This window comes from Hippopotamus amphibius, chromosome 10 (assembly GCF_030028045.1).
Source record: "Hippopotamus amphibius kiboko isolate mHipAmp2 chromosome 10, mHipAmp2.hap2, whole genome shotgun sequence".
In the NCBI taxonomy this organism is placed as follows: domain Eukaryota; kingdom Metazoa; phylum Chordata; class Mammalia; order Artiodactyla; family Hippopotamidae; genus Hippopotamus; species Hippopotamus amphibius.
Window position 1 is genome coordinate 23,259,016 of NC_080195.1, and position 21,921 is coordinate 23,280,936.

Here is a 21,921-nt window from a genome sequence, read left to right on the forward strand (position 1 = left end):
CTGCCAGGTTCCAGTGAGACAATGCCTTTCTGTGGAGTGTATTCAGGAACAGGCAAGAATGGCCAAGGAGGACAGAGTGCTGGCATTTCTGGTCAGCGCAGGGGCCCAAGACCACCACTCAGCCATTGCTCAGAAAGACATTGCCCCCTCGTGGTTCCTGATTAACGTGCCCTTGGCTCTTCTGAACTTCAATTGCAATTTCAATGGACTCTTGGTTTATTTTCATCCGGGGTACATTTTTTTTTCCCATAGAGAGAAATGACATCATGACAGCAATGAAATCTCTTTATCAAAATCTCCAGACTCCCCCCTCCCCAACCCCATGAAAAATCCAATATGTAAACCCAAGTATCACTACTGGTTTTTTGTTTGTTTTTTCCCTCTTCAAAATGCTCTTAAAGCAAATATTTGCTTTGCTTTCTACCATTTGAACCGGGGTCTGCGATGAGGTTGCCGCAGAGTTGTTAGAGGTATCTTGTCTCCACAGCACCACTTTAAACTCCCTAAAAGCAGAAGCCTTATCTTCAGCGCTGCCGCCACCCCATCCCATTCCCAGCACTTAACCAGCCCAGGGTAAAGAATGTCTAGTGGGGGAGGAGGGCGAGGGGTGGGGTGGGCGGAGACAAAGAGTGAAGCAAACAAATCAATAATTAGAAATTGTGATTGTCGCTGTGGGAGAGAATTCCTGGGAGTGAGAAGTGAGGGAGAATCTACCGATGTTTGGAGTTTTAAATTATGTGTTTGCAGCAGTCACTAAGTTTGAAAGCTTAAATGATACAATATTGGAAAAGTGCTCCATGGCTCAGGAAAAAATGGAAATTAATCATGTCAGCTTCCATGTATTGTAGACTTAACTGGGGCCGAATGGGTACCAGGTGCTATAGTTTTATCAACCTATAATCTCCTCTAATAGCAAATTCCTGGGAGATAAATAGCACTACTTCCATTTCACAGAAGAGAAAATAGAAACCAGGCAGTTCTTTTTTCCGAGGTTGGTGCAGAAACACGCTTGGTGCGCTGACCTCCCAGAATGCTGAGTCTCCCTTCTTTCAGCGGCTTTGACCCTCTGAATATCCTGTCTTGGCCTCCAGTTCGGCTGGCAGTGAGAAATATTCCCTCAGCCAGCAAATATTTATTGAGTGCCTACTGTATACCAGGTAGCGTATTCAAATAGCCACGAGATTCAAAAGATAAACAGGACCCGGTCCTGTCTTACAAGAATGACCTCCCAAAAGAGTAAGAGAGGCGATCAGGTAAACAATTCCAAAACAGCCTGATAAGAGCTGTAGAGGGGTCTGAACAGGGGCGGCCAGTGCGACGGAGCCTGGAGAGGTTTTCCGAGGACCTGGTGTCGGAGGTGGCTTTGAAGCTGCGCCCTGAAATCGCCGGCCCGGAGCGGGCTGCCCCCGGATGTCACTCGCATTCTCGCGTCCTATCATTTCAAGCTGCCCTCGAGGAAGGGAAGAAATAAGTCTAAACCGGCACTGAAAAGGAGAGGTAGGGATTGGGGTGCGAATCCCTCGTGAAGAGCGAGCAAACAAAAGTAGCACATCACACTTCCCGGTCCTCGCGCGGGCAGGGCCTGGCTCCCCGAAGACCCTCTCCAAGCTGCACGCACCGCCCGGAGGCCCCCAGGGGCCGCGCGAGCGGGAGGACCTGACCTTCTACCCTCCCCTTCCTCGGCCCTCGCCCTCCGACCTACCGCGGAGTCCGGGGCTGGGGTCCGCAGCTTCCGCCCGCCGCCTGCGGCCCCTCCCCGGCGCGCGCCATCCGGCCGCGGGGCAGCCGCCCTCGGCGCGGCCCCTCCTCCCGCGGGGGGTTCTGCCGTCCCGCGTCCCGTCCCTCCGGGCTCCAGCCTGCAGCCCACATCCAGGGAGGGCGGAGAGAGGAGGAGGAGGGGAAGGGAGGGAGGAGAGAGGGGAGGGAGGGAGGCCGGCAGGCGAGGGAAGGGTAGCTGCTTGGAGCGCGTACTTCCCAGAGCCATCCAGGAGCGCGCACTCAGCGGCTCTCCGGGTCCCGGCCGCGCTCCGCTGCCCCGCACCTCCTCCTCCTCCTCCTCCTCCTGCTCCTCTCCGGGTACCCCTCGCCCCCTCCCTCCAGCAGCTGCTACGCTCGGGCTGCGGCCGCCCCCAGCCCCTACTCGGCCACATCCTCAACTCTCTGGGCTCACTCCCGGGACGCGCGTCCTCGCCCCATCCTTTCTTCCTTCCTTCCTTCCCTCGCGCCCGCCCGCCCTCTCCAGGTCTCTCTCTCGGGTCCCGATTGTCTCCGTCCCCTTCTCGGTCCGCCGGCGCCTCGCCCTGCCCCGTCTCCCCCTCGCACTTCCTGAGTCGCCCGCCGCCGCTGCCCCGCCGCGCCGCGGAAGCCCGAGCGGAGCCCCAGCCGAGCCGCCGCTGCCCCGGCTCCAGCCCCCGCAGCCCGCGGCGCCCGGGGAAGGGAAGAGTGGGCGAGCGCGCCCTCGCCCAGCCCCGCGCCCCAGCCCTGCCCGGCGAGGGAGGACCGGGAAGATGAACAACGGCGGCAAAGCCGAGAAGGAGAACACCCCGAACGAGGCCAACCTTCAGGAGGAAGAGGTACGGAGTGGCTCGGTGCGGTGGCGGCTACGACCTGGGACGGCGGCCGCGGGCTTGCTCCAAAGTGCGGGTGGCCGGCGGGTCCCGGGGCGCAGGCTGCGCCGGGGAGGGGGCGCCGCGGTCGAGGGTTTGGGAATCGTCCTGGCCCCGAGACGCAGTCCCAGACTGTGGCCCCGGGAGGGTGTATCACCGGAGAGAGAGTTTGTGTGTGTGTGTGTCCACGCGCGCCTGTATACCTGAAATTGCGTAACTCAGAGGACTTTCCCGAGACCTTTGTAAGTATAACGCTCAGCTTTGTTTGCCCCGGATTTTAAAAGCGGAATCGAGAGCTGACTCCTGGGTGACCTCAGAGGATTGGGACCGGGAGGGTCAGCACTCAGTTCTGCGTCTGGAGCTGGAAGTTGTGGGGTGTGTTTGTGTGGTTTAAGGAAGAAAATCGGGGAAAGGTCCTATTAAAAGGTCCCCCTCCCTTTCAGTGTGAAAAGTTCTTGGTGAAATATCTTCCCAGCGGAGGCATTTTGGATTAATAGATAACTCATCAGCCGCATTCTTCTCTGATGAGTCCAAGACCCCGAACCTGGATGATTAGGTTTTGTAAATTTAGGGGCGTTGCGCTTGTGGGGAGCAGAATGCAAGAGTTTCAAACTTTGCAGTTCACCAAGTGAGGATCAGACTTTGACGTCTGAGCGTAAATTTTATGTGGTGCGTCCGTAACAACGGTAAAAATGTTCCGGCTGCAGAGCGTTCCTTTCGTAGAAACAAAATTCAATAAAGGGGGTGGGGTTGGGGGGCGGGGAACTCCTGAACCAAACGCTTCAGAATTTTGTGGTTGGAATGTTTGTGATATCCTGTTAAATGGTTCTGTTCCTGCAGGTACGTTATTCGGAGTCCAATAAACGATACTTTGCGCCTACTTTTTAAACAGCCCACGAAACTGAGTTTACACATTTCTAAGAGGAGCTTTAGAGTACGTGTAGGTGCAAGAAAGTATGCAGTCTAGATAAAAGCATTCTTATAGGTATTGCATGCTGATGTAGAAGGTTAACAGAAAGGTACACTGATTCTAAAGCGGTTAGGATGTTGAGATTATTGTGGAGATACTGTGTTGTGTGTAAGCTACAATTCTGATAGTGAAACCAAGGGTTGTGGAGGATTTAATTAAAACATATACGCCCTCAGTACTTTGTGCACGTGTAAAATAGGAACTGTATAAATGGGGAAGAAGGAGGGGAGCCCTGAGACCACGCAAAACAATGCAAAATAAACACAAGGTTTTACTCTTAACACGGTTGTATGGTAGTGCAACTCAGGTGAATTGCTGTGAGCCAGAAATTGCCTTCTCTCCTGAGGAAATCGCCTTTTTATTATAAACTATTATTTTGAAAAGCGTTTACATGCGAGTAGTTTTTTAACTGCAAGTGATGGAGTACTACTGACATTCCTTCTTTTTCAAAGAGATGGAGACTTGAATTGCAAGTTCTGCCTTTTTCTCGAACTTTACTGGCTGCTTTGCTATTCATTTTCCCTACTGTTGAAATAAAAATTTAAAGATAATTTTGCTTTTTTAAGGAGTTGCTGTATTTAACTAATTCACCTAACATACCAAGATAATAATGGCTTCAGAAATCTTTCTGTTTCACTTAGATTGGCGATCTGTTGACTTGCAAGGGTAAGAATATATTACACGAAACTGTCTTTCTCTTTTTATCCGATTGAGAACTTGTACATGGAATGTTAATCAGGGTAAACCAAAGATTTTTGTTTGTATGAGTGTCCCCAAACCATAACCTGCTTGGCAAAATTAAGTAGAGAAAAGTCACGTTTTTCTGCTTGACCCATCTCAGCTTAAGTGCCCACAGCACTGGCTTGTTTGCCCTGATCCTGAGCGTGTTGATGTGTGAGGCTGGGTACAGTTGAATCACAGGTGATGCCAATACCATCACTGCCTCTTAATCTGTCTTGTTGCCTTGTTAAGTGTTCCTTTTCAGCTGGGAATGGCATGTGGTTCTAGAAAGTATCAGTAGTTTTAGCAAGATACTTATTTTAAAAATAAGAGGACAGTTTAAAAAATTTCAGAACCCAAGTTGTATAAGAGATGGATCCGGACAAAACGGATACACCATGAAGAGAGAGGTATTATGATGTTAAAAACTCAGGAAAAGAAAGTAAGTTGGCCTGAATGATCTAGGTAATTTAGCCCTAATTCCCAGTCTGGGGCTTATATTTTGTTTTTGAAAAACTCCTAACCTCTTTTTCCTAACCCTGAAAGCCACAAGGAAAATAAATATGGTATTTGGTGAGTCCCATTAATGTGCTCTGCAATATACAAAACCACTGCACTGGACCCTTTCCCTGCCCACCCAGGCATCAACAATTTGTTCTCAAACACATTTGAAAGTTGTGGCTGAGGATTCCAGTAAACAGAACACACATGCATAACATGTATATACACATAATGGCAAGAGAGGAAAAATGTATTTTGTTGTAGTTTCTGGTAGCCACTGAGCTGATGAGGAAGAGAGTCCAGTCGTTATTAAGAGAAAATAGTTTATTTCATAGATCATCAGGGTAATTTAGGCTTTCTCTGTCACTTTATAAAATCCAGATTTTTTTTCTTTTTTTTAAAGTGAGTTCCTTTTATCTTCCAGTACATTTCAGCCCTGTTTGTGAGCCTGTTTTCCTCTTCTAAAGCTCACTCTGAAACAATGATGCAGAAACAGTTATTTTGGTTCCAGTTGAATAGAAGGAAAGGTCTAGGGTGCAGAATTTTTGCAGCTTTTTAGGGTTGGAAGTTTTTGAGAACTTGGGCAAGATTTAGTCTTATGCTTTGGGTAACATTTAAAACTTTGAGGAAAAATATTAAGATTTGGCTAGCCAACTGGCTCTCTGGCTTCTAGTGTGCTATACATGTGTGTTCCTATGTAAGTTGTCCCTGTAAAGAAAACTCAGTCAAAATCTCCCTGGGATCTGAGATTTACAAGGCTTCTGTACATGTGTGTTTAGGGCATTAGATCATTTCTTACATAACTTTACAATTAAGAAAATAATTCCTAGAATTTGCTTCTAATTTTGGACTAGACTATTCTCTTAAAATACTTTTTTTTTCTTCTTAAAATACTTTTGACAAGTTCGCACTTCACCGACTTAAGTTAATTTTAACAAGTAACATAAAGTAATAGACATAAGTATTTGTCTTTATTTAAGTTTTGTATATTGAGACATTCTAGTAGTAGATAGAAATTTTTTTGGTCACTGAATTTTCAAAACTTTTTTTGGAAATCAGATAAATATGTAATTTGGTCTTATTTTTACTTTTATCTGTGTCGTCGGGTACTTTTCAGGCTGATTACAAATCATTTCTAAAAGGTGTTATGTTGAAGCCCTGGTGTTAGAGTAATTTCTCCTTAAATTGCTTTGAACATTCTTGTACTTTAAAGCAAAAAACTTGCCCTTGTTGGAATATTGATCAAAAAGATGTTTAGCAGGTGTTGGTCAGAAATCACACAAAGTCAGGTCTTCAGAAGTTAATACAAATCTTTACCTCACGCTTTGCCTTTTACAGTCCTAGGCAATTTTGCCCAAATATGGATCATGTAGAAAATTGTTTCATATGTGATTGGCACAGAGAAAGGGTACCAAGGTTATTTGTGGCAACCTCTGGTTTTCAATGAGCATTAAGATTAATGTACATTATGACCTGGGGAAAATACAGAATGGTTTTGTAAGATGTAACCAAGTTTGGAGTTTGCTACTCCAAATCAAATCAGATAGAATAAACTTATATTTCAGTCATAAATGGGATTTGGTGACAGTGTTTTGGATGCAAATGTGGTGACTTCATAGTATAGTGATGCTGCAAGACCACTGCCAATGTGGCATGCACTTCTGAGTTATTTTTCCAGTAGTGGTTTTAAAATTTCCCTGATAAACCCTTATGCTCACTTGCAGTTCCTTTGTTTCTAACGGTGTATGTTTCTTGGATACAGGTTGGGTGTTCTTATTGGAGATGCTTTCATGTAATTTTTGTAGGTTCATCTTAATTTCTGCTTTGAGGGTTGACGTGTTTGACATTGGTGATGGGGCAGTAAAGTGGGAATTCTCGTGCATTGCGATGGGGATACGAATTACTGCAGCTTTCAGAAGGACTTTGGCACTGTGTATCAAAATCTCAGGCCCTTTGAGTCTGTGCTTTTATATTTAGAAGTTTACCCTAAGGAAATAATAAGCATGCACAAATATTTATTTAAAGGGATGATTATTTGAGTTACTTATGATAGTGAACATTCAAAGACTGCCTAACAGGGAAATTGCGAAGTAAATCATTGTGTAATTCCTCAAAGAGAATATTATATAGCCATTAAAAGCCACATTTTTAAATGTACGTGTGTGTGTAAATGTTTTTTGTGTGTGGTGGTGGCTTAAAACAACGGAAATTTATTCTCTCGCAGTTCTGGAGGCTAGAAATCTGGAATCGAGGTGTAGCATTGCCTCCCTCTGAATGCTGTAGGGGAGAATCTGACTTTCTCTTCCAGCTTCTACATTTTAATTGAGGGGATAATTCTCATGACAAAGCTGAAAAGAGCAAAAATAGGAGTTTTATATTACGTGATGCTAATTTTTAAAAATAACCAAACGTGAATACAAACTCTCTGGTGGATTACAGATCATTTGTATTTACTTTCTGATGCTCTTCTGTGTTTTCATGAACACAGGAACAAAAACAATTCTGTCTTTTCACTTAGGTCCCATTACATTCCCTTGCAATATCCGTAGGTGTCACAGAACCATTGGCTTGGTCACATATCGTCTTGCTCCCAAGCTTTGCCTCAGGAATCAGGCCTCTGTTCCTCACAGCCTTTCCTTGTCATGTTGATCTCACTCATTCCCGTCTCCTGCCTCTTCCTGGTGATCTGCAGCTGCTCTCCTTGTTCGAACATGCTTTCTCAGTCCACCCTAACACACACCGCTGTGTCCTCTGGTGCCCCAGCGCCTTCAGCACTCGGGGAAGTCCAAATATGACATTCAAGATTGTGCTAAGGTACCTCCGTCTACTCCACAAACTGTTTGCTTCAACCACCCTTTCCCTCTTGGTCTAGCTCGAGCTGTTTTACCGGCAAAAGACCAGGCTCAGCCTACATTTTGCAAGATCTCATCACCTGAATGTCCTACCCCAAAGAGATGCAATTCCTCAGACGTTGCATTATCTCCATTTAACTTCTGGTCCATTACCTTTCATTTTTTTGTTTGTTTTTTGTTTTTAAGATCTATGTCATCTATTACTGGTGTTTCCAATCCCCAACACCTGCCCAAAGTTAGTACCCCCACACAAGGTGCCACCCACACACTTACACATGCATGCACATGTAATTCTTTAGAAATTATTTATAAACATATGAAATATCCTTACTGGTAGGGTTGGTGGTGATGACCTTGAATAGATAAGCTGTAAAGACTATCCTTTCAGGGATCATTTCTGTAGTTTGTGAATAGATAAGCTGTCAAAAGCAGCCACTTAATGCGAGATTTAGAGCTGGTTCTGGATGGGCCGCCTGGGAAGTGACCTCCCCCACCTGTCACCTGCAGCCTCCGTTTATTTGTGTTCAGAGGCGGGTGCGCCTGGTCCATCCGACAGCCACTGCCAACGCGAGGTGCAGTTGGGGTTTTCACTCTTAGAATTTGGTTTCTGCTGTGGGATTCATTTTGACCTTTTGGACAGGGGCTTCTGGAAGCTCTGGTTCAGTGATGCGAGAGCGGTGTTCCCAGACGGAGCCTGCGCTGTGTGGCTGTGTGAAGGCCACTTTGGAATGTTTGTGTTCAGTTTCCTTTGGCACCTTCATGTCTGCCTTGAGGGTAGGGGAAAGGGAATGCAAATGTTGCTCTTGAACGGTGCTTGCTTTGGTCAAAGAAAAAATTGAGGAAGGAATGAAGAGAACGAGCCTTAGTAATAGCTGGGGCCAAAGTGGCCGCCTGGCTCTGTGGGCGTGAGGCCAGCTGGGACTGGATCTTTAAATCGGTGCTGTGGTGATAGGAGGGCGTCATCGGGGAAGAGCGGATCTGTCCTGTGGGGATGACTTGGGTATGATTCCTCGAACTCGCACCCCTGTCTTTAAGTGTTTGGGGAGGATACTGCAGACCACTTCCACGTAGTGTGTGTGTTGGGGGCACGCAGGGAGTGCTGAGCTGCGGAGCTTATCAGAGCAGAGCTGCCTGGTTTGTTGCCTAGTCATCTTTGCTGAGTGCAGGAGAAAGAAAATACAGAAATAGTTGATTCTGGGAAAATTTCAGAAATCTTTGTAGCCATTCACTCAGGTAAGAATTGTGAACTTTTGAGTATTCTATGCCAAGTACTGGCCAAGCACCTGGTAGATGTCATGTGACTCATTCTCACAACAGCTAATGTAGTTTTTATGGTGGTGATGACTCATTATGTGGGGGAGGTGACTGAGGCACAGAGAGGCTGAGTGACTGGGGGCTTCACGTACAGATTCGGGGGGGGGGGGGGACCAAGATCTGGGACAAAGCTCTTACTCTGAGTTGCTCCCAGGTTTAGTGGTCGTGGCCCTGTATAAACAGGCACAGTAAAGCACTCTGTTAAATTAAGTGAGGCGGTAGTTTGAGTTGGGAACCGTCTGCATCACAAGGAGAGGGTCATGCATGGGGCTGTATATATCAAAGAAAACTTTAAAGAAAAGAGGTGATGTTTGCAGTTTTTTTTCCAGATGGGGAAAGATGGTCCAGTCAAAGGAATGGGCCTTCTAGGAAGATACAGAGGCTTAAAAGGGAAAACAAGCAGGAGGGGAAGGGAAATCAGGAAGCATGGTGGGGTGGGCGGAGGCAGGGAGGAAGAAGGCGTGGAGGTGGGGGAGGAAGGCATGGGGGGGAGGGAGGGGAGGGAGGCCTGTGGGAGGGGGAGGGAAGGGAGGGGAGGGAAGCATGGGGGGTTGTAGGTGGAGGAGCAAGCCTTCCAAGCCGGGGAACAGGACTCTTGCTGTGATAGGAGCTGGGCTTCAGTGCAGTGGGGACGTGGCGTTCTAGGACATTCCAACAGGAAAGGGGATGCAGTGGGTTTGGAGGCTACGGATGCAGGAGTCCTGCTCTCACAATTAGGCAGTGACTGGTGGTGGGCGACTGAGAGGTGTTCAGGGGCTGCAGTAAGTCACGTGCTCGGGAGAGAAGACTAGGAATTCCACCCGTGGAGCGTCTTGGATTTCTCCTTTGGATGACTAGCTACATGGTGGTTGTATTTGTAGGAGTAGAAAATTTAGCTTGAAAGGGCAAAAAAAGAGGCAGCCTTGAGGTGAAGAGGTTGGGTTTGAAATGCAGAGGAGAGTTCTGGTCTTGCAAAGCAATTTTCAGGACAATTCAAGAATTTATAGCTGGTGATCGCAAAGGTGGATAATATGAATTGAGTGTCCAGAAAACTGGAGGGGCATGGGACCCCAGTTCTTAAGAAACTTTGTGAGGGTAGGTAACAAAAGATGGACAATTTACTTAAAATTTGAAGCTGTGTTTAAAAAAAAAGGTGGGGGTGGGGGAAGACCTGGAAATTCTCAGGAAAAATTCAAGCAAAGTTTTTACAGCACTCTTTTAATTTAGGGACATAAAAATGTATTGCGTATCATCTCGCTAGTTATAAAAGCGTTCAGTATACTTAGCCACTTTAAAGTGCTATTCGGAAGAACCTAAAAAAACTCCAGGTGTGTATATAGTGTATTTCATATACTTTTTTTTTTTTTTTTTGCTTTCATCAACAGTCTTTGGAAATCATTTTCCTTTAAAATTTGTAGTTAATTCTCAGGCTTTCACTTAAACTTTTCTCTTCCCAACCGCGTACCTAGAAGGGACATAAAATTTGTAGATGGGTTTGGAAGGTAAAGATGGAAGGTCTGGAGAGGCTCGAAGTACTTTTTATAAGAAAAAACTTCCCCCAGTTGCTTTGTTCTTTTTTTCTCTTTAGGGAATGGTGGGGAGGAGTTAGAATCAGCCTTTGGCTAGAGCCCAAAGTCATCTCTTCTGTGGGTCATATTTTCAATGTATTCATTTCGTGCTTTCTTAAAAGTTTGCTGCTTTTTCTGCTCACAGCTAAGTGTCAGCCCGTGAATAAAGAAAAGCGATCCAGGAATTTAAGAAAGACAGCAGATGCGTCTGTAGTTCTCATAGGTTTTAACCCTGCTACAACTATTATGATGCACATTATGTAGAATGCTGGAGGAAGAAAAGGAAACAGCAGTAGTAAATGCCAGTCACACCAGGAAGACGATTCCAAATTCCATGCTGTAATACAGGATTGTTACACAAATTTAAAACGCTGAAGGAATGCCAAAGCAGCCTAGCTCAATCCTGTCAGCCCCTAGGACTTTGCAAAGGTACAGAGAAATCTAGGAGTCTCAAAATTCAGACTCCCCAACCCATGAAAAGAAGCTAGAGACTAATATCTGCTTTCAGGTCATCTTTTATTTCTCGTGAGTTGATTTTTTTAAAACGAGGTTCCTTTCTCTGTTCTGCCTAATTTCTTATGTCATCAGGTAAATATGCTGGCGGGAGGCCAACATTATTCTAAGAAATCCTAGAGATAAAATTTTTTTCTCTTTCTCGAATCCCCAGGATCCTGTTTTGTGAACATTTCTCTTACGCCCACCTATAGGATGGAGAGCTTTGGCCTCACGAGAGAAGGGACAACACAGAAAGTGCTATCTTATTACAGAAGTACCAGAATTTCCTTTGTGCTCAGAGGGGAAGTGCTACAGAAGTGCAATTACTTTACCCAGCATGTGTGATTTACAGGACTTGAAATGTGTGAGTTTCCAAAGAGGCATCTGTTTTTAAATACAGTGTCCCTCTAAACCGGCAGGATGTGTTCTGGGGTGGGGCGGGGATACGCGCACGCAGGCAGGCAGGCACTTCCGTCCTGCGCCTGCCCTGGGATGCTGGGTGACAGGAGACTGAAAACGTTGGTAATTGCTTCTCCTCCAGGCCTGGCTTATCCTTAGAAGGAACGCGAGCCGTCCTGGAGTCCAACCAGCCACCACTAGGCCAGATCACGGTGTTCTGATTCTGCCTTCTCTCCTCTCTACCCTTCTAAGCCTGCTTCCTTCTTTTTCCAGGAGCTCCAAGCATTTTCCCAGCCATGAGCAAAAAAAAATGGTTGAGACCATTTTTGTTACAACATTTTTTTTCAGTCTTACCGAGTGAGTAAGAAAATTGGAGGGAGAATTGAGCAGGTGCATGTCCACATAGAATCAAACTTGTAAAAGCATGTGTGGACTTTGGCACATGACTTCACTCAGCATCTACTGAGTAGTCTCTACTGTTTTCAGCATTGCACTTTTTTTTTTTTAATTTTTATTTTATATTGGAGTACTAATGTACTCCAGTGCTGTATTTGTTTCAGGTGTACAGCAAAGTGATTCAGCTATCCATATACATGTGTCTTTTTTTTTTTTAATTATTTTTTTATTGGCTATGTTGGGTCTGTTGCTAGCAAGGGCTTCCTTTAGTTGTGGAGAGCAGGGGCTACTCTTGGATGCAGTGCACGGGCTTCTCTTGTTGCGGAGCACAGGCTCTAGGCATGTGGGCTTCAGTAGTTGTGGCACAAGGGCTTAGTTGCTCCTTGGCATGTGGGACCAGGGCTCGAACCCATGTCCCCTTCATTGGCAGACGGATTCCTAACTACTGCGCCACTAGGGAAGTCCCAGTTCTTTTTCACATTCTTTTCCCACATAGGTTGTTATTGGGCAGAGTTCCCTGTGATATACAATAGGTCTTTGTTGGTCATATATTTTAAATATAGCACATTATACATTAAGCATTGTACTTTAACAAACCCGATGAAGTGTTCTCATCCCATGTTTAGGGATAAGGAAACGGAGGCTCTGAGAGATTAGGTAACTTGTCTGAGGTTTTATTTGTGACTGGTGGTAGGAGCTTAAAATCCCTCCAGCAGTGTGCGAGGTTCCTGTGATCTGGGCGCTGCTGGTATCCCTGACCTCATCCCCCAGGAATCACGGCTTCATTCATTATGCTTCAGCTGCTTGGGCCTTACTTAGGTATCTCCAACTCTCCAGACCTGTTCCTGCCTCAGGGCCTTTGTGCATGCTCTACTGCCTGCCTGGAGGACTGGACTCCCAGATGTTCATGAGGCAGCCTCGTCCTTGTAATTCGTTCGAATCTCAGTTCACATTCCCCAGAGAGCCCTTTGACCTCCAAGTTCAAAGTAGCCCCGCATTTCCCACCACTGTTGCGTCCCTCTTATTTTCCAGATAGTACTTTTTATGCACTGACTTTACCTTGCGCTCCTAGAATGTGACTTCTGTCCTGTTTCAGGCTCTAATTCCAATGCCTAAAACAATGTCTGGAACTACCCAGGACATTTGTTACTTGTTAAAAGACTGGACTACAAACCAATCTGTCACATAATGAGACCTCTCCAACACACCTCATCGGCCTAAACCTTTTCCAGCAGTTTTTAGATTAAATTTTAATGCTGCCTTCAAGACGACCGTTTCCGGATCCCCGTTCCCATGTCATTACATCAGAAAGTACAATTACCACGTGCTTTTAAGCCACTCACCATTTTGGATGGTAAGTGAGTGATCCCGTGGGGAGGGGGGCAAGCCGTTTTTCACACATAAAGGAATCCTTCCCTTTGTGCGGTTTGAATGGAAACCAAGTACCTGTGTCCACAGAAGCCGGAGTGAAATGTGGGCCACCTATGGAGTGGTAAGTGAAAGCAGGGCAAGGTGACTTTGATTCCTGTTTTGCAGATGTGCTGTTTTGGGTTGCAAAGAGTTAACGCTAATAGCCCAGCCTTTTGATTCCGTCTAGCCTCCAGCTCAATGTGCTTTCCTCCCTCTGCCTACGAAGTGAGAAGGCGGGCAGCTCAGGATAACGTGGGCCTTTGCTGGCCGGGTCCCGCCTGTGAGCACCTGTGCGGTAGCTGTGAGACCGTGGCTAACCTGAGCCCCGTGGACCCCGAGGGAGGCACGTCGCAGCCGCGCCTCATACCCACCGGGTCAGCCCCACAGACTCAGGAGCTGCGTTTATTCACTGTGAAGCACAACAGATCACGTGTCAGGATGTGAAAGACATCTAAGTCATCCTTACTTTGGTCATCGGACTGCCTGTTAACTGCAGGCCATTGGATTATCCTCATTTATGGCATCTAGGTCACAATACTTGACCTTGAGCAAACTTTTTAAACTTTACCATCATCCACTGTCTGAGAGCGTCTTAGAACCAGTAGTGTATAAATCCTTATATTAGTCAATTCTTGACCAAATCATCAGTACTTTTTAAAAAAAATTCTTATACCTTTTTTCTTTTCTAAGCGACCTAGGACAAGTCATTTAAGTGTCGGTTGCCCTAACTAAAATGTGGCGGTGGACACACAGTGCCTGCTCTGCATTAGAAGATCTGTAACTCCACTGCTGTTTCTCCACTTCATCCCACTTTTCCTCTTGCCTTTGTGATACCGAGTGCCTTGGTGGCACGCCAGCCCAGATACATCCGGGGTGGAGGGGGTAGGCTGTTTGTGGGGAATGGTTTTAAGCCTGAGATTTTGTTTTTGTTTTTTACTAAGAAAATCAGGGCACCTCCTGGAGAAATGGGTGGGAATTTCTGGGTGTGAGCTAGCGGCAGGAAATGACCGTCTCTAAACAAAAGGACTCTTTAAGGCCCATCCTGAGTCTTTGTGTTTTGAGGAGGGGTTATGCAGAAAACCAGAGCTAGGAAATTAATCTCTGCTTTAGCCATTCTAAGGGGTGGGAGGGGGGAGAAAGGAGAGGATTCTTTCCTGTTCGCCCTCCTAGTGTCCAAGTGCCCGGTGGTACCCACTGTGAGAGCCAAAGAGGTTTAAGAGTAAGGTGGCTCTTTGGGACAGCGTGGCTTCATGCCCCCAACACCCAAAAGGAAACCAGGTTGGGCAGAATTATACCCACTGTGACCTTTGGCTTTAACCTTGGCTTTCAGCCGCTGCATGAAAAACCCATCACCAGCAAAAGGCAGAAATACAGAATTGGGGAAAGGAGAAGAAAGCGTTATTTTGGATGGTCTATTAGTTGGGGTGCTGTGATTTGCTAATGACCCTATAAATAAATCAAAGATTTGAATACTGCGTTAACTACTGTCTTCATTTTTCTAAATCTTAACTGACAAGAGCTGCTGACTTCTGCCGGTTGACTACCAGAAGGCATCTGTAATCATTTCTGTGTCAGATAACAGGCCCATATGAAGAAATGTCAGGCCTGGCCCCTGCTTCGGAATGCTCCTCTCTTTAAAGTGACCGTTCATTATATCAGTATTTATACAGCAGGATCCTGAATTTATATTGCTAGGAAAGTAGTTGTCTTATCAAAATTATTTTGCCTTTACAGATTCTTGCTGACTTGCACCAACAGACTTCTTCCAGGCACACCACTTTTTGTTTTTTTTAAAGGAATATAAATTTTCCTACTAATAATTAGAAACACACATCTTGTTGAAAATGGTTTTGTGGTTTACTTCGTTTTAACGACAAACATTGTCTCAAAGAAACATTGTTACCCTACTATTTTAGGCTTTATATTATAACTATTTTTAGAAAGGCCTGCCAATGTGTTTGGTGGGTACACTGTGGCGTATTGGGGGTAGAGAGGTGGGTTACATCACAGCACCAGACACTTAACAGAATTGCAGAGATAAGATTAAAGCTGATGCTCGTGTCCCAGTATGAAAGGGTTTTGTTTGGATATTACATGTGTTGAAAGACTCTGTATCTTAAATAGGAATGAGGAGTATAGTGTTGTAAATTCCAAGGTCTACAGGGAAAAATTACTCTCGTTAAATTCCAGTGTTGGTAGGTTTTCTCATTTTAATAAATAAACTTGAGAAAGACGACTGTTGTAGCATTAGTAATTTACAGATATGAAAATATACATTGACTTAGATTCTTTTGGAGGCTTATACATGGTATACATTTGGCATGTGTTTTTCATTTGTAAAAGACCAGTTATTTTTCGGTTATTATCTGTGTAACATCATTTGTATTTTGACAAAGAAAAGATTAAAATACCAGTGATGATCTGCTCTCTACATGTAAGCACTTATAACTATAATGTCTGGTGGTAGAATTCTTTGCATCCAGAACCATTTCTGCATCAGCCTTGGTGACTGGGACCAAACATTCCCCACCTGCATTCTTTACATAGGTTAGCTTGTGGTTTAGATAGATTCTGGAATGAAGCCAGTCTGATTGTATTGGGTGGAGGAACAGCTTTTTCTGTAGCTCTTCCTTTTCGTGCAACTACTGGTAAACCTTGAATCAAAGTGAAAATGTCCTGATCAGGAATGTTCTTGGATGATCAAAGGGAAGCGTCTTGCCCTTTGCAAGACCAGCCATCTGTTGCCATTTGGTCATAGTGCACCCAGCCTGCTGACTCTGTATCTTAAAAACAAAAACAAAAGCCAGTAGGGAGGGAGCAAAGACTCAAAAGGACTTGTGGGGCTTTGGAAAATGGTGAGTTTTTCTGGTTTTGGTAGATGAGCATTTTTGAGAAGTTTTAACTAAGTTGTCCCTTCCTCTCCCTTCCTGAAAGCCCCCCATTTTTAATTAACAATTAATCAACTTGCAAATTGCTCTTATGACTATAATCATAAATCATGGGTCGTGATTATACAGGAAAATCCTTTTGGTGTGAGCATACTCTGAACTCTATGACAAAGTGTTATTTTTCTTATTCACTAATGAAGTCAGCCTAGGAAAGCTCAGGTGCTGCTGCTCAGAGCAGGAGACCCGGCACAGAAATCCAGCAACTTGACCTCGGTCCTCCAGCCTGGTCCCAGTGCTCTCTGAAATCTCTCCACAAAACTAATAAGCATTATATTTTCCGAAGTGAAGTTTCGTTCATATTCCAAGAAAGATGTACCATAAATCCATCACTTCCCACCCCTAATGGGTTAATTTGCAGTCATATGAATTAGGACATTTCTCATACAGGATTGGGATAAAGGGTAACCATATTTATTGTTCAGTGTAAAGTCCTGAGACGATTTCCCTCTATTGAAAGCTCTAGGATATTAATGCCAGTTTTTGTTGTTGGACATTTGTGGTATCCACTCCAGCAGCACTGGCCCACAGCTTAGCTTCAGTGTACAGCAGAGATGATCTCCTGGGATATTATTGCATATTTAAATCTTGTTGTGCACTTAATGCTGCAGTCATTTCACCCAATCCTAAAAAAAAATAACTGCACTGATTTTTTTTTTTTTAATGTGGAGAGTTTTTGTTTTTTTTTAAAGTCTTATTTGTTACAATATTGCTTCTGTTTTTTGGCCAAGAGGCATGTGGGGTCTTGGCTCCCTGACCAGGGATGGAACCCCACACCCCCTGCATTGGAAGGCAAAGTCTTAACTACTGGACCCCCAGGGAAGTCCTTCCATTGGATTTTTAATTTATCTGTTTTTATTTTTTAATTGAGACTAACAAGATGCATGAGCCACTTGTTTACCTAATTGGATGACATTGGGTCCAAATTTCTTGCTGTCTTTTTTCCCTCGAAATAATCTTTTTTTTTATTAGTAAATAAGTTCACCTGTATTATCCTCTCCTTTCCCTTCTCCCTATTCTAAAAAGAAAGGTAAGCAAAAAAAAAAAAAGCTATAAAATTTATTAAAATTTTACAATTCTTTTCTCTACACCTAGTGTTAACATTTTGATGTATATATCTTATTTATGTCCTTTTCTGTGTGTACAAGTGTAAAACACATATACTCTCCTCTATTTTTACAAAAATGAGATAGTGTTTACTTACATAAGTGTTTACTTACATTTGATTTTCTTTTCACTTGACGTTACGTCATGAATATGTTTGTATGCCAGTGGATATGGTCTGCAGCCCCATCTTTAATTCTTTACACGATGCCGTAGTAAGACGGTGCCTTAATGTATGGAACCCATTCCTTATTATTGAGCAAGGAGTTTGTTTCCAGCTTTGTGATACAAATAGTGCTGTGCATCCTCCTAGCTAAATCTGTGTGTACACCCTCAGTGATTTCCTCAGCTTAGACTCTTAGAAGTGGAATTTCTGGGTCAGAGGGCTTACATTCCTTTTCAAGACATTTTGAGTGTTATTTCCAAATCTTCTCTAGAGACGCTGTACTAACTTATACTCCCACCAGGAGCATTAGCAGACCTGTTTTCCTGCATCCCCTGCCGCTGGGGTTTTAAAATGTTCCAAAGTTTGCTGCTGCTTTTTCTTTTTAAATTGATTGATTGATTGGCTATGTTGGGTCTTCGTTGCTGCACATGGGCTTTCTCTAGTTGTGGTGAGCGGGGGGCAGCTCCTCACTGTGGTGCACGGGCTCCTCATTGCAGTGGCTTCTCTTGTTGTGGGGCATGGGCTCTAGGCGCGTGGGCTTCAGTGGTTGTGGCCCATGGGCTCAATAGTTGTGTCTTGCGGGCTCTAGAGCGCAGGCTCAGTAGTTGTGGTGCACGGGCTTAGTTGTTCCGTGGCATGTGGGATCTTCCTGGAGCAGGGATCAAACCCGTGTCTCCTGCATTGGCAGGAGGCTTCTTAACCACTGTGCCACCTAGGAAGTCCCCAAAGGTTGCTTCTTCACTGTGGCGTTTTTCACATTTGTGTTCTAGCCCTGATTCATAATTAGTATCCAATCTGATGTGGATGTTACATATTGACTTTTTTTAACCCTACTTCAAGACATCTCCCAATTATTTCGGGTTTTGCTTGTAGGCACTAAAAGACCTAGCAGGTAATTTCTGGAGCTGTAACTCTTGAGTTCGTTGAACACAATGAAAAGTGTTGATTTTGTGAGCTTATGCATTAGGTCCTTGATCTGCATTGCCGGCTATAAACGCAGTGACTGGGTGATGAGGTCAATACTTAGGTTAGGTGTTCTGTGTGCATGTACAGAATCTCACTGCCCTGGTTGCAACATCAAGTGAACCAGTAACACTGCCGATTAAACAGTTGTGAGATGCATCCTCATCTCAGAGGTGTTACTTGTTGAAAACACGTGTCAGAGCCTTGTAGCTTTACTTGTCTGGGCACGTGGTTAGTTTGCTCTTGAGGTGAAGACGGACACTCAGAGACACGCTGGTCAATTTGCCGTAAGTTTTGGTGGACAGCTAGACAGTTACATCCCTGAAAGGAAACTGTATAGACACGGTTAAAACAGTAACGCCTTTCATTAGGTGTGGGTCCTGCAGTGGTCCTTTCCCTTCCCTTTAAATTGAGGAGAGGGCCTGGACTCCAGTGTAGAAGCTGTCACGAATATTCCTCCATCTAAATGAGGGGCCATCAAGACTTTCTCATCCGCCCCAGAGGAGCTGTTTTCATTGCAATGCCCACAACATACCAAGAGCCACATACAGCTGAGGAGTGGGGCTCAGGTCTCCCCATGTCGGCCAGGCAGTCACCATTAACCCCTGCCCAAAGGCTTCCTTAATTGTTAGCAGAACATTCCTGCAGAGTACACGCCCTCCACAAAGTCTACACAGATGTTCTTAGTGTGACTCTAGGAAATGAGCAGATGTAATGGAAACCTCAGTCGTGACTCATCCTGACTGTCCCATATGAATGGAATTTGCATCCCATTTAGCGTTTACTTGAACAGCATTTCAGGGCAAATTCCCACTGAGGTTATGAAATACGGAATTTCTGTGCACGTGACACCTTTCTCTAAGGAACTGGAAGCTCTTTTGCGAATAAAAACATGCCTTTTCCTTGAGTCCCTGATTGTGGTTGACAGATGGGGAAGGAGTTGGTGGAGAGAACATTGATTCGAGGTGAAGAGGTACAGCTCCCTGGGGTACTGTCACTGGTCCTTGTCTCCGTCATTTAGGTGGGATGTAGAAGGGTTTACAGAGAAGCAGTTTTCCTGCCTACTTGGAAACACTCTGTCAACACAGAAAGCAATGGGAAAATACTACCAGTTCCTATGTAAATTGACACCATTGTGCAGTATAGACAGAGGGCTTAGGAATTCAAAGAGATCCGTGTGGATGAGAGGGGAGCAGGCTTTTTAGAAAGTGGAAGAAAGTGATGGGTCTTAATGAACTGGGAAGGTTTAGAGAGAGGCGTGCACTGGGAGAGCAGTTTCACCATCGTAAAGGTTTGGGAGTAGGAGTGAATGTGGCATATTTCTGTGGCAGGGAGGAGCCTTATCTGGCTGTTAATTTCGAATGAATGAATGAGTCATGATAAAGATTCGAGGATATTTTAAAGAATTTTGATCAGTTGTCATTGGTTCCCCAAACAGGCCTGTTCCGCGGGTGACAAATGTATTGTACCACCTGCAGAACACAATGCCAATATGCTAATAAGCCTTCTCTCCTTCCTCCTCCTCTTCTGTTTGTTTTGTTTTGGTTTGGTTTTAACTAGGCTTGCAAAGCCACACTTAGCTGTTCAGATTAGCATACTGGAAAAATAAAACTTTCCTCTTTGACTCTTCCCTCTAACTTCCTCTGTGGAGCTGTTTACTCCTTGACTGCATTTGTTTCTTTTCATCTTCATCCTGCAGTAGCACGGCTGTTTATTAATCGTGGTGGCTCTCAGCCTTAGAAACTGAATGTATAACTTCCAGGTGATGTAGTCATTCTGGAGTTACTACACTCCTAATGTATGAGGCCCTGGTGATACAATGGGCGGGAGACAGACATTGTCCTTGACCTTCCTGGAACTTCCAGTGTAGCGGGAAAGTGTGTGTTAAATAAAAGCACCAGTAAATATAAAATGATAAACTGTGATAAGTGTTGTGAAGGAAAAGCATAGTTGATGGGTGGTGGGGGTGGGGGGGTTGTTTAGTTTGTTTCAGGCACTGTTTACATCATTTCATGTATGCTAACTCTTCTTGTCCTCATCACACTATCAGGTAGGTACCAGCCATCATTATTCCTGATATACAGGTGAGGAGCTGAGAGTTGAATAACTTGCTCTAGGTCACAGCCTGCATTTGACCTGGGCAGTTAGTTCAAAATCTGTTGTCTCATACTAAATGTAACTGTCAGTCTGGAGTACTCTTTCTTCCGATAAATTTATTCCAAGGAGATCAAGAGATCTTTTGGGCCTAGTACCTCTTAGGATCCTGCCTTCGTAGAGAAATTTGAGATATAGGACCCGCCTAAGCTCTCAGTGATCAGTAATGTGGCAACTTCTTTTCAAGGAGGCGGGTCACTCAGTTATATGTAGCATCTCTATTTTCAGAGAATCCAAGTGGCCTGTGATGACTTACCACAGTCTAATCTTTCCCACCTTCAGCTTCTTGCCTGTCTGGACTCTAAATTAGACCCTCAGAGCCTCAGTTGGCTTCCTCTCACTCTTAGTCGATTTACGTGAGTGGCAGATGAGGTACCTCTTCCAAAGGTGTTACTCCCCATAAATCAGCACCTGAAAACATTTGGAGGCTCCTTGGTCGAAGGATCTGAACGTCCAGGAGAGTCCTCTTAAGACTGGAGAGCGTTGTCCACCACCATATTTTGGGTGTAGTCAGTGGGTAAGCTCCAGGTTTCTGTAGCTGACATTTAAAGCTCCAGGATCAGGAGGAGCTTTAAATCAAGTTCTTCCCTGTATTTCCAAACTTGGTGTCTGCTGTCTGCCCATGTTTACTGGCTCTCCTGAACCTCCATCCCTGCATCTGGTCGGGTGATGGTGTCCTGTTCTTTCTCTTTTAATAACTTCATGGAGGTATAATGCACAAAACGAAATTCACCCATCTAAAGTATACAATTCAGGGGCTTCCTAGGTGGCGCAGTGGTTGAGAATCCGCCTGCCAATGCAGGGAACAGGGGTTCGATCCCTGCTCTAGGAAGATCCCACATGCCACGGAGCAACTAAGCCTGTGAGCCACAACTACTGAGCCTATGCTCTTAAAAAAAAAAAAAATAAATAAAGTATACAATTCAGTTGTCTTTTGGGGTATATTTAGAGTTGTGCAACCATCACAACTCTAATTTTAGAACATTTTTTGCCCCCCCGCCCCCCCAGTAAAACCTGCAGTCATCAACCCCTCCTCCCAGCGCTTGGCAACTATAGTAATCTCATTTTTATAATTTGCCTATTATGGACTTTTCCAACAAATGGAAAAGTACAAAATGTGGCCTTTTGTGCCTGGCTGACTTCACTTGGCATAATGTTTTCAAGGTTCATCCATGTCTTGGCTTCAGTTGGTACTTTGTTGCTTTTTATGGCTGAATAATATTCCCCTTGTATGCACACACTGCATTTTGTTTTCCATTCATTGGTTGTTGAACATCTGAGTTGTTGCCCTGTTTTGGGCGCCCTGTTCTTACAGAAGATTCCACCTCCAGGTCGCTGACTTGCTTGTGCCTGGAATGCTTTCTTTCCGCCTCTCCATG

General features: G+C 44.8%; 1 protein-coding gene across 2 annotated transcripts in view; it reads left to right on the forward strand.

The window, feature by feature from the left end:
• The first annotated feature begins 1,933 nt into the window (after positions 1-1,933).
• Positions 1,934-21,921, forward strand: part of RBPMS (RNA binding protein, mRNA processing factor) — a 173,617-nt gene continuing 153,629 nt past the window's right edge. The window contains exon 1 of one of the 2 annotated variants that reach the window (XM_057697830.1): positions 1,934-2,573. In XM_057697830.1, the coding sequence (XP_057553813.1) occupies positions 2,508-2,573 (66 nt within the window). In that variant the 5' untranslated portion in view covers positions 1,934-2,507. The remainder of the gene's footprint in view (positions 2,574-21,921) is intronic. The other variant, XM_057697829.1, reaches the window with a different exon arrangement.